General features: G+C 37.0%; 1 protein-coding gene across 1 annotated transcript; it reads left to right on the top strand.

The window, feature by feature from the left end:
* Positions 1 to 1040: 1040 nt before the first annotated feature.
* LOC145781690 (carbohydrate sulfotransferase 1-like) lies at positions 1041 to 12169 on the top strand. The gene is made up of 9 exons (XM_082593364.1): positions 1041 to 1286; positions 2112 to 2265; positions 2682 to 2855; positions 4202 to 4340; positions 4648 to 4804; positions 4963 to 5127; positions 5365 to 5495; positions 6120 to 6217; positions 7861 to 12169. Exons 1-9 carry the CDS (start codon positions 1041 to 1043, stop codon positions 8037 to 8039), a joined length of 1443 nt encoding a protein of 480 aa, XP_082449490.1. The 3' UTR covers positions 8040 to 12169.
* The last annotated feature ends 878 nt before the right edge of the window (positions 12170 to 13047 follow it).

Below are 13047 nucleotides of genomic sequence, written 5' to 3' on the forward strand. Positions count from 1 at the left end.
GCTACGGTACCCGATAATTTCCTTTTAAAAATTTCAAAAACTCGCCGAAAAAGGCTCTCGCCGAATAGGGAACTCGCCGAATCGGACTAGTCGAATCGGACTCGCCGAATCGGACTCGCCGAAACGGGCCATTCCGGAGTAGCCTACCATACCGAAGTACAGTACATACTTATTTTCAGCTAAAGCTATGATTTTGAATTGACATCTGTAGTGATGTTTGTGGTTGGGTCTGGGTGATGAAATTGTGTTTTTGCCAATGGGGGGCAAACGTCATTTTACATTATGAACTATAATGGTAGACTGTTGAAATGTTGCAATAGTACGGTATTGAAACATATTTTTTTGGGAGGTATAGATATAGGCCTAGTAGCGAACGATTATGAGCTGGAAATGTAAAATAGGGATATTTCACTCCAGATAGGTGCAGTGTTGAAGTAGGCTACCTTGTTTGAAAAGCTGAGTTATTAATGCATATTGAGTACCGTACCAAAGTAGGCCTACTGATTTTCAGCTATAGCTCAGATTTTGACAATTATAATGATGTTTGTGGTGGGGTCTAGGTGATGAAATCGTGTTTACACCAATGGCTAACTAAATATTAGGAAGGGCAAAAGTATTTGTTGGGAGGGGGGAGCAAAAGCGTCTGTTGGGGGGCAAACATTAATCAAGTTGAATTACAATGGTATTAAAACGTTGCGATAGTATTATATTGAACATATTTTCTGGACAGTATAGAACAGATGTGGTGGAGTGCCCCCCTTCGACTATAGACCTTGATTTTTCTCAGAGAAATGCCTACTACATACTACAGCCCTTAGGGCTATGGCCTGCTGAACTGAAACTGGAAGTAACTACAATATAGATTTCTGTTTGATAATCACAGGGGAAAATGCCTATCTCATTAGAATTTCTTAGATTATGCATAGTTGTTTTATGTTTTGTTTGTAGTAAATTATTGCAGTGATCAGAATTTAAACGCAATGAACTGCTGGAAGAAAATATCCTTACAACATGTATTTTGGTTTCTTCTGATTTTTGCTATGACTACTCTTCTGAAAAGCATATTTGACGTTGCAAGAAAGCCATCACAAAAGACCAGCTTAAGAGATACGGTCAGCATTTACCATGATAACCAGAAGCAATATGATAAAAAAAGATATCTTTCATTGCAAAATGGACCATCGCACACTTTGTTGAAATCTACCGAGGAACAGGCTATGGCAATTTCTAAACATTTAAACGAATCTGTTTCAGAAAAAAGCAATATAGTGGTTTCACTGGATGAGGTAAGCCATAACATTATTTTGTACATGTATTAAAAAATACAGTAGCCGCTATTATAAGATTTAACTCCGTTTCAGGAAAATGGGATTCTAAAATCGGCGGATCCAATAAACAGTACATCTATATATTTTAGGTTTCCATATGCCTCAAACATTTGGTTGTTTTTTTTTCCTTCAAAGGCTTATCGGGTTGCATTCATCTTCAAATACACAAGACATAGATGTTTTTTATTGATTTTTCTTATGCGACACAATGACTGTTAATCTTTTTGTCTACAGCTATTAGGTTTATTCACTCCTTGCAGTTTCTTTCCTTTATTTAAACAAAATTCTTACAGACATAAATTATCTTTTTACTGTATGAGTGTACAGTAGTTTAAGTCTCACTAATTAATAATAGCATAACATTTTGTCAATATACGTTATGTACTCTTATCAGATTTCAAGTAACAGCTGCTGTAGTACAATAATGCCAATTTCTTTCATATGACAAGCTGTTTATGTAAACTACATTTCATCAGGGTCAGATGTCTGGGCATTTCTCCAGCAGTCGCTTGATGGTAGAGTCATCCAAAAGTAACAGACCAATCTCTCTTGATGGAGTGAAAGTCTGGTAGTCATAGAATATGTGATCTGTGATTTCTTCTTCTGCACCACAGTTGCATGCTGATAAGATTAACATGCTAATTAATAACGGCATTTTTCAATTATGTGGTCTTATGGGATTTCAAGTTACAGCTTTTGTAGTATAACTACGCTAATTTTATAATTTTGCTTTTTGAATGATGCAACCGCATTTGTCGTTGATGTTTGCTGTTTCTCTTGCAGAATGACAAGGAAACATTAAGTAAGCATTACATACCACTTGTGTACCGGAAAGATTCAGAAGCATTGCATAAATACATTGCTTACATCGCAAAAACAGAAGATCCATTGCCACTTCAAACCAATGCGATAATTATTGTTACCAACTATAGATCAGGTTAACTAGATATCAAATTTTTGTAGTGAATTTTGTGTTTTGTAGATTATTATCGTTGTACATACCAAGTATCAATGTGCATTGTATTTAGTTATTTTTAAGAAATTTTATTAATGCAAGCAAATTTGATCGTGGTTTTATTAAATCAATGCGTAATAATACACTTTTAAATAGGTTTCTGTAGCTATTTATATTTGAAGTATCACATCATTCAATTTTCGAACAAAGTGGAAGTGTAGAATGCTAAAAAAGCATTTCACATTGAAACAATTCTTTCAAATATGGTCATAGAAACATCTTTCACGCCAATACATGTAACGCAACAACTACTTCGAAAAGATGAAACCTATTGTAAGTTTGAAGCCAGTGCGGTATGCCACAACATCTAAAAACACACTTTATGATTTTTTTTCTAGGTTCTTCATTTTTTGGAGAGCTTTTCAATCAACATCCTGACATATTTTATGTGTTTGAACCTTTGCTTATGCTATCACCAACGGATAGATGTGATGTGAACGTGAAGCTAAAAACAACAATTGTTCATGATGTTGCTCAGTGCATATTTCCAGATTGGAACAAAATATATTTTGGTAACAACTGCACTTGTTAATTTCGAATATATATTGTTTGTGTCTGTACAAATATATATATAGCGGTTAAGCGTAGATGCATGCATATCATACCACATAAAATATTTTAATATTTTTTAAGTGTTTGTGTGCAGCCACAAGGCAGCTAGACAAATTTTCGAAAAATATTTGCATTATTAGATATTAGAAAACATACATGAAACGGGTTTTTCCTTGGTTAAATGCATATATAGCAGGGTTGTTGGTATTTTACCCAACCCAAAAAAACCCACTTAAAAAAACCCAAAAAAAACCCAGAGCATCATATTTGTCCGGTTTTTATTAGAAAATTAAAAAAATGAACAAAACCACTACAAGGCACTTAAAACAAACTTTTAATTAGGACTTAAGGATGTGATTGTGAAGTAAATTTCCAAGAATAAACTGAAAACGCAGTGGATATTGTATATATGATACAGTACACAAAAATCAAGTAGGCATGCCACTTTGTGTATATTACACTAAAACTCATTTATGCAAGAAGGCCTTATAGTTAAACTGGTGAAAGTAGGCCTACTACTCTACTGTAGTCTGTATATATGATGTGAAATGCAATTTTGGAGGCTATTTACCAATTACAGATTCTGGATTCTAATGCATGGCTGTTTCAGAGCATTTGCCTAAATGGCCATTGGCCACGCAATCGCTCAATTGCTCATCCATTACTATATATAATATATATATAAATGATAAAAAATATTTAAACATGATGGCATAAATGCTCCTTGCCTTCAAATCTAAAGCAAATGATGCAATAAAGTGATTTCTACCACGGTTGCATCAACTTGGTATAGAAATCAGTGGATGATGCAACATCCAACTTGATCTTGAAATTAATGCATGACAATGCAACATTCAAGCAACAACAGCCGTAGTGCATTATTTTATTGAGTTATGCAAGCATGTACTGTGAGTGAAAGGCACTTCATTCGTAAAAAGTAGTTTTGAGGTGAAATAAGCATGAATCTACCTTTTTTTGCATCTTTTTAAAAAAAAAACAAAAAAAAACCGGGTGGGTTGGGCTTTTTTAAAAAAACCCGGGTTTTTCTCAACCCTGATATATAGCCTATTACTCGTGCCAACTTTCCCCATCATGTGTGATTTAATTCATGTGCTGTGCCTGTGCTTCACGCAATATTTTTTTTGATTTTTATCCCAATAAAAGCTTATGCTCCCTGTTGAACAGTGATAAAACAATGTTTTTCATAAAACTTGAGTATTTTCTCGACTTATTTTGTGTTGCTGAATCTCTATGTCAATAAACAAGTTCAAATTAGCATCTTTACAAAACTATGCTCTACTTTTAGGTATGGATAGAGCGTCGCGGCCAGGAAAGACGCGAAATGTCTTCACTTGTTTGAGGAAATACTTTTGTTTTTATGCGCTAACGAAAGAATTGACCGGAGAGGAACATTGTCCTCGCGCATCATCTTCTACGTATAATAGGTATTCTGAGTGTATTTTCATGTAATCTTGTTGGGCAAATGTAGTTTTCTTCCTGGTAACTCAACAAATATATTATACACTCAACTCAGTCAACTGTACAATAAGTACAATAAAATAAAAATAGTGTTGCCATTTTCATGTTTTATTCTTTCTCTTTTTTCACCGAAAGTGAAACTGTGATTTTGACATGATGGTCTTGCAACCGCTACAATGCTTTTAGAAAACAAAAAGTTGTTATTTGCTGTAAATGCTTTCACAACAACACTTGTTTAATTTATTTTAACCTTTATAATATTTTATGTTTTAGCAAAAAATTTGATGCTTGGGAACACTGCGGCTCAATCAACATGAACCTTGCCACCAATGCTTGTAGACGAAAAAAGATGGTTGCTCTCAAACTGATTCGTCTCTGCGATTTATTCGAACTCGAAGAACTCGTCACAAAGCTGCACATGAATATTAAGGTAGGCTACTGTGTGTTGTGTGCATGTGTCAGTGAACCAATGCATGTGTTACCTACATTGATTCAATGTAGGTAACACATGCGTTGGTTCAATGTCATTGAACCAAATCAAACATAATTCCATAGCAATTTGCATTTTACATTACTTTTGTTTTTTAGGTTATTCACCTGATCAGAGATCCAAGAGGTATTGCTAATTCGCGTCGAGTTTTACATCGAAGATTGAGTTTGCGCAGGTCTTTAACCCGAACATGTTCCAAGCAAGCCAATAATGCCAACATTGGCTTGTTTATTAAACCAAAATGGTTGGAAGGGAAATACAAGGTGAGCGATTTAATTATGGCTTTGCTGAAACCACAGACACTTGTACCCGCTATCACTGGCTCACTGCGTAAAATCAAATCATCTAGTCTGTTCGGTATAGGCTATTAGCCAAAAAAATTGACCTTCTATTTATTATCTGCGTCTTTTGTCTGGTGTTTGTAGACGTTTAATGTAACAAGATCAATTTTCTTAGTTGAGAAATGCTTTTTCCAGTATTTCTATCAATTTATATCTCAGATGTTTCGATACGAGGATGCGGCGATTGATCCTTTTCAAATGGCTAAAGATTTGTATAAATTTATCGGAGTGGATTATGTGGACGCTGTGCACGAATGGCTTGTCAACAACACAGTAATTCCACAATCCCCGTAAGCATCGACCAATAGAATGTTATGAAAGTCATAACAGCAGAGTGTACAGTTGTACACCCTAACTTTAAGATTTTAAATCTAATTAAGTTGCTACTTGCTTTCATGTTTGGTAGAAGATTAGCAAAATATTTTCTTCGGAAGAGAACACTTGTGTAAAAACTGACTGTGGTGCGATGGAGAAAACTAAACTCAGATTCGGTTTTACTAAAGCTTAGCATCCAAAATTGATCTATATCATTTCTCAAAGTCAACGCAAGAGTATTTTATTGAGTACCGGTAGTGTTATAAATTTTATTTTTTATAACCATACAAGGGGGGAAATTTGTATCAAGCAAATTACCGGAATAAAAAAATATGCCAGAAGTACTAGCAAAACAAAAAAACAGAGCACAATGGAGGGAGTTCATATGGGAGGCCACAGCTGATCAAATATGATTAATCTGTTGAAGAAGAAGATATTTTGTGTGTCTCGGCAACCCAATGTTGACGCAAATTCACTGAAACCCCCACTGTACCTGCCATATACCAACAATAGGACTGAAATGTCTGGTGAGCCACTTCAGATGATTGTGGAACGCCTATGGTAGTTAAAAGAAATCCTTAATCTCTGTTTTCTCTCAGAGATGCTGACGATGCGGCTACTTTTAACATCAGTGGCTCCGTGTCCAAAGAAGAATACATTAAAATGAGGATGCGCAAAAAGCGGGTCGACCCATGGGGTGAGTTGCTTTTGAAGACTTTTCTATTTGTATGTGCTTATAATAAAATATTGTTATGACTTTGCCCGGGATACCAAGAGATGCTTCATATACTGGGACCAGTTTAGTTGCGTTCTGCTGGTAACCGAAGGAACTCACCAACTTAAACAGTTTATTTTTTGTTGTTAAATATCGCAAATGTCGCTGAGGAGTTGCCATTGCCTTTGAAAGCTGACTAAAAATATTTTGTAAAGTCGTTCCAAACCGTTGATTGAGATCACTTATCGTTAAAACCAGGGGCTCTATCCACTTTTAGAATTCGGGGGGGGTGATTTTTGGACAGTGTGCTAAAATCGTCGTAGTCATTTCAACTTCTGGGGGGCTGCGCCCCCCAGACCCCCCATTGCAGCATCAGCTTTCTTCTGATCGAAGCATAGGGTTTCCAAGTCGTTTCACAAAGTATGTTTCGGAAAGGACATTTTTGAGTAAGCAAATTGGTAGTCACTTAACAAGAAATAATTCTGGCACTGCAAATGAAACCTCGAACCAATCATAAACTACCTTTTCCGTGACGTGAAAAAGGGCGAAAAGAAGATGATACAAAGCAAATCAAGTGCTGGATTTTCTATCAGCTGTTGGTTTGTTTGTTTATTTGTTTTTCATATTTTTACCCTGCATTGCGAGAAAGCGGACTTGAGCGCTATGCATCGGTGTACCTCTTCTGACGTACACCTGACCTACACCTGCAGCCGACGGCAATGTCTGTTTCCGGTTGTCTACTCTACTTATGACTTAAATTTGGTACTACCCATTACTCGATATCGATCACTGGGTAGAGGAAATTATACTTATAGTGAAGTTTCTTCCCCAGAGAAACAACAGCAAGTGCGGGGGGTGGAGTCGAACATGCAGGCTCTCGACTGCGAGCCCAACGCGCTAACCACTCGGCTACTGCTGCCGACTAAGTTGGCAGCTGGTTGGCTTTTTAGGGGTTAGGGTTAGAAAGTAGTCATTTCATTGACGTGGGTTCGATTCTCACAACTGCTATCTTCTGTATTATAATTCCCAAATAAAGTTCAAAACAAAGATTAACTCTCTGGCTCAGTGCGAGAAAGGTCACAATTGGACGGTAGCCTCTTATAACATGTTCTGATTGGCTGGCAGTGTCATTCTAGTCATTTGCAGTGGCAGAATTGTTTCTTGTTAAAGTGGCTACCAAGCAAACTAAGTTAAAACACAGTGTAAACGCCTGGCTCGTAGTTCAGTTCAAAAAATCATATTGAAATGAAATATATATTCATATTGATAAAAAATTCAAAATGTGCTAACAGCGAAAATATATTTTTCTAAATTTGATCAATAAAATATCACAAAACCTTTTCAAAGCCAAATGAGTGGGGGGGTGATTTTGCATTGATCACCCCTCCACTCCAATTAGTGGGGGGGTGATCACCCCCCTCACCCCCCCCCTTGGATAGAGCCCATGGTTAAAACCTCAATTTGCAACAGTGTAGCATGCTAGTAAACATTTTCAATTACAAACACTGGTCTTCCCTGTGAGTGGCGATTCTCAGCTATGACGTTCAGCTCATGGTGCAATTTTCAAGACAGCAAATCAGCGACTAAGTTGCTGTCTAGGCTCTTACCACTGGTGTTGCTTTTAGGTCATACACGAGATTCAAAAGCAGTTGCCCAACGGTGGCAACAGTCTTTGTCTTACCTTCAAGCCCAATCAATTGAGGGAGGGTGCGAAGAAATAATGAAAATCGCCGGTTATCTGACTGTTAATGACTCCATAGAATACGCCAATAAGACAAAACACTATTTTATGGATAAATTCTGAAATTGAATTTGGACTCTGCGGAAGTTTTTAGTTGTATTTTCCCATCAAAAGTGAATTTCTAATGTCAGTATTACATCTTTAGAGCTGTAGAAATGTTGTAAAAATCTTAATCATGTATGCGTTACAGTACCTTCTTATGACTCGTTTGAAAAAGTCTGCGTTTTGAAAAACTTTTTTCTATGGTCGCTAAGGTATAATAATGTGACGTCATATCCTTAATGTTTAGGTTGTGCTTGTTCCCGGTAGTCAGTTGTAACTTAAATAACACGATTTTCCGAAATGCTAGTGGTATATATAACTGATATTGACCAGGCGTCTACAAAACTCTACAATATGGCGTATGCAGCGAAAGTTGAGATGTTTTTGCTGCCAAAGTAGAAAATTGATGCCTAATAATCCCACTAAATTATTAATGAAATGAAGAAGTTTACCTTTTTGCATTTTTGCACATTGTATATTGCCCGGACCTCCAATTCTCGCCAGATGTTTTTATAACTTTGTAATGAAGATTTTTTCTTGAAATGCCAACGTTTATTTGTAGCTTTATGTACAGCATCCACCCAGGCAGCAAAAGTTTTCTTTTCGACATGGTTTAAATGTCTGATGACGCTGAAACCATGTAATTTACGATGATTATTACTGGCCGGGCATTGATCAGCTGCATTGAACAATACGCCTCATTTTTATTATTTCTGTGTGTTTTTGTGTTAGGAAAGTTACCCGGACAGCAAATCAACCGTTTTTTACGTTGATTCAACGTTTGCGACGTTGAATCAATGCAAAAATGGTTGATTTGCTGCCTGGATGTTTCAATGTAGTGTGCCAATTGCCGATCCGTGCTTGAAGTACTAAATCATCTGTTCCATTAGTAAGTCGTTTATTTCGTAACATCATTTTAACTTCGTTCAATTTTCATTTCGTATCGATTTCGTGTACTTACGTAAGTTTTTAGTTTTGATAAAAATCGTTTTCATTTTGCCAATATCTATTTCTAATATCACGCCAACTTTATCAAAAATTCTGCACGTTATCAATATTGAGCTTTAAAGCCAGATGTACCAGCAATAATCCAGAATGTAAATAAGTTGAATTCCAGGCAGCAAGTCTCTGCAGACGTTGAATCAATGTAAAAAACGACTGGTTTGCTGCCTGGGGTTGAAGAGCATACAATTTCATATCGCAGTATTCTTTTAAATTTTGCGTGAAATTAACAGTCGTTTACTGTTAGCTCAGCACTTATTGCAATGCGAGCACCAATGTGATTTTCTGGTCTGATTTGACCTGACAAACTTCGGTATCGTACACTTACCATCACGCGCGACAATGCCACTGTGAGTTTGTTACCAAACAATCATGTTTTTGCCGTTTGTGTCAGCCTCCTATTTGGTTCTCATTTCAATTGCTTGCAGTCGACCTGGCTGTCTTTTACGTTTGGTTCGTTTTTGTTGTTGTCTATTTCTCCAGTAGGCTATCTTGTTAATACAAGTGAGAAAACTTACATACTTTATAGATTTTTGTGTATTATTATCATTTATTGCTTCGATTGTTATGGTAGAAATGTGAAATTGCTGAAAACGTAGCTCAGTAGCAACACGATGGACAGGTGCAGCCCAATTTGCAGAGTATTGTAAGCTAAACTATTGTATTTCGTACATTGCCAGTATTAAAAGTTGAAATCCATCACAAACCTGACAGAAAAAGTTGCTATTTTACATTGTTTTGACGTCGCTGTAATGTCGAAACGTTGTAAACACGACTCCTTTTCCTGGCTAGGACGTTTCGCATTATACCGTGGTTTCATGCGTTTATCTGATGTTGAATCATAAGACGCAGTCCTGAGAATAACAGAAGAGTGGTACAAAAAAGTACGTACGGTATTTGAGGGAAAAAATTTCTCCACACGAGATAGCATTGGAAGCTTTAGCATCGCGGTCTCCCAGCTAACAAAATCTGTTCTTTTTGCTTATAAAACACAATTGCAATGTAAAAATACGGAATTTGTTAGCTAGAAAGTCGTTTTGCTTGTAACTATTCCATGACCAAGTTCCATCGAATATTGAATAGTTCTCTCACTAGTTGGGTCCCATCTCAGACGGAAACGATTTCTTTTTTACGTTGTTTTAACTAACATCTAGCAGTATTGAAGCTATGTAAATAAGCAAGCTGATGATAGCCAAGTGTGAACCAATCAATCATTTTAATGTCGAAGAAATTTCAGCTACTTGAAAATTGTTGCTAATTCTGGCGTAATTTTTTTATACAATTAATGGTGTATTGTTTTCTGTATGTAAACAACTGCATTGAAATTATTTTTAACATTTTTGAAAGATTTTTTTGTTACTTGCACTCTCGGCAAATAGCTTTGTTCATTGTTTTAACCCCAGCGTGCACTTGAAATTGATGTCCGACATTGCGATTACACATAATAAGTAACAATCAAAGTATGTTTTTATATATATCTTATTATACAATGTGTAGATGCATTAGCTGTAGTTATTGATTGCATTTTTATCATGTCTCCTAATTGTAAAGTAAAATTTTCCACTTTTTCTGTCTTTGTTTTGACGTATTGAAGTTCCATTGAAACCCATGGACGAACGAAACCATTCTGAACGATCATCCTCATTAATATGATGGTCTAAGGCTCTAAGCTTACAGTATTGTGTTGCTTTCAATTTGCACGTCACTTTTAGAAAAATCATTCTCTGATTTGTACTTATCGCTTTATCATACCGGTAGTGGTAATCAGTATGTATGGTAGGCTATACTATCTTACAGCGTTTTGCTTTGTTTTTGTTTCTAAAGGTAGCTTACAAATCATTTTTGCGCTTCTGCTGTATTGCTATGCTGCTGCTTTATTGCTCTGCTAACGGCGGTAGGTCTATACTCTATAGCAGGGCTTCCCAATTCGTTTATCACCCCACACCCCATGGGATTGATGAAGCCAATTTCGCACCCTCTGTTTTGAAGTGGAGTGGTTCTGAGAAAAAAATACGTAAAAAAAAAACTCAGAAAAACAACTCACCGGCCGTTATATGACTAACGAATAGGAAAAAAAGGGCAGCCTTCAATAACGCAAGCACACAAAATGCAAAAGCGAATAAACAAAGAAATAACACAAACTGAGAACATAATGGCGTTAATCAAGATCTTCGGCTTTTCTCCTGCCTCTTCTTTACAATTATCTGTTCGAAACGTGGAACCTTGTGGGACAATGCAATGCGCAGATCATTTTCGGAGTCCAGGGCGTTGCGGTATTTATTCTCATTAAAAGTAGACATGAATATCTCGATTCACACAGCCAAGTGGTAGCAAAGCAAATGGAACCAAATCTTGCAATGCTTTCTTAGCCAGAGTTGAATACCCAGTTTGAACGCTGCACCAGAAAGTTTCGAGCCACTACAAGCCAATTCTAAAGACAATAGAAACAATGCCCATTATCAACAACAAACAGCCTGGACCAATGGATTTTTAACTTCGTTAGCACCTCCAAAAGCGTTGACCAGTCAACTAGTCGTGAAAAGCATTTCTTTATTGCAAGGGCCACTGGCGTGTAATGCCAATGGCCAATCAGCCCAACTTAGCTCACTCAAATCGACAGAAAAACCAATCCAGTTGCTAGTCAGGCCAATACCAGTTATTAGCCTGACTAGTAGCTGCCACTTTCCTTCTTGTAAGTCAATCCACACTTCCACAGTCTATAGCCTACAACGTGAAAAACTTCGTTTCCAATGTGTACAACGTTCCCAATGTGTACGATAACGATAAGAAATTACCAACAATGAGCAACAATTGCAAACAATAAGTAAATTGCTGACACAATATTATCGCATTATCCCGCCACCAATCACGTGACTTTCGGACCACAGCCTTTTTGCTATCAGCAACTTGTCGGGTGGTATTTTCTTGTTGTTGTGCATTGTGCTGTATAGGCCAACATAGAATGCTCTGAGAGATAATCACCACCTCCCTCGTTAAACAAAATCCATCTCTATATACGGTATAGCTCTTCTTCCTTGGTGGATTCTCGCACCCCCAGCAACTGCTACTCGCACCTCCAATCGGGAAGCCCTGCTCTATAGGTATCGATTTTTGTAGTTAGTATCTTTTTCATCCCGGACGCGTTAATGACGAAAAATAAAATGATTAAAATGATTGATTGATTGCTCTTTCATTGCTGCAAGCGTTGGTGTACTAGTTTTGTACTCCTGACATTAAATAGCTTATCGGCCTGCTTCATGTTCCAACAGGGATGCCAACAGCACATTCTCTCTTATATTCAGCAGGTTTGGGTTTAGCAGTGCCGGATTAACCATTAGGCAAAGTAGGCACGTGCCTACAGGCCAGTCAAAAATTCAGGCCACTTTAAAATCAGTAAAAATTTAGTCATGTTTTCAAAATAATTATTTTCTAAACTAATAAGTATTTATCTTAATAGCTCTGTTTTTCCAGATGAATTAAAGGTTGCAAAAATCGTTAAAAAAGACGAATTGAAACATGTTGCCACTTCCTTTTTGATGTTTTTAAAAATTCGCATTTCACTTGGGTGACGCAACGAAACAAACGTGGCGTTATGTTGTGTTAATGCATATTTCATGGTGCTGCAGAAGTTTGGGGGTTTTGACTGAGTACGACTCCATGTCTGTTAAAGACATGGATGTTGCTATTGCTGGTCTGGTTGGTGTGTAGGCTATTCAAAGGACCTGTCTTCCGACTTCCCATCAGAATTTCGTCAGTTTATGTGCTGGTATAAAGACTATAAAGAGCAAAGACGCGATGAAACAACAGCAACACGAAGTGCCCAGAAGATGTTTAAAATGCTGCACACTACTGGTGTTTATAATGCATTTCCGAACACTGAAGTAGCACTTAGAATGTAGCTTACTTGTCTTTAATGGCTACGAATTGCTCGGGGGTAACGCTCGTTTTCACAACTGAAACAAATTAAAGACGTTAATCGATCAACAATGTGTCAACAACGTCTTGGTACACTGGCACTTTTGTGTAT

Source organism: Aplidium turbinatum, chromosome 13 (assembly GCF_918807975.1).
Source record: "Aplidium turbinatum chromosome 13, kaAplTurb1.1, whole genome shotgun sequence".
Lineage (NCBI taxonomy): Eukaryota > Metazoa > Chordata > Ascidiacea > Aplousobranchia > Polyclinidae > Aplidium > Aplidium turbinatum.

What these genes read in the sequence shown, in the direction of transcription:
- LOC145781690 (XM_082593364.1), top strand. Translation starts at nt 1,041, where the DNA reads ATGACTACTCTTCTGAAAAGCATATTTGACGTTGCAAGAAAGCCATCA. An exon ending in TAGTGGTTTCACTGGATGAG is followed by an intron (nt 1,287 to 2,111) that starts GTAAGCCATAAC and finishes TTTCTCTTGCAG; the next exon opens with AATGACAAGGAAACATTAAG. An exon ending in TTGGAACAAAATATATTTTG is followed by an intron (nt 2,856 to 4,201) that starts GTAACAACTGCA and finishes CTCTACTTTTAG; the next exon opens with GTATGGATAGAGCGTCGCGG.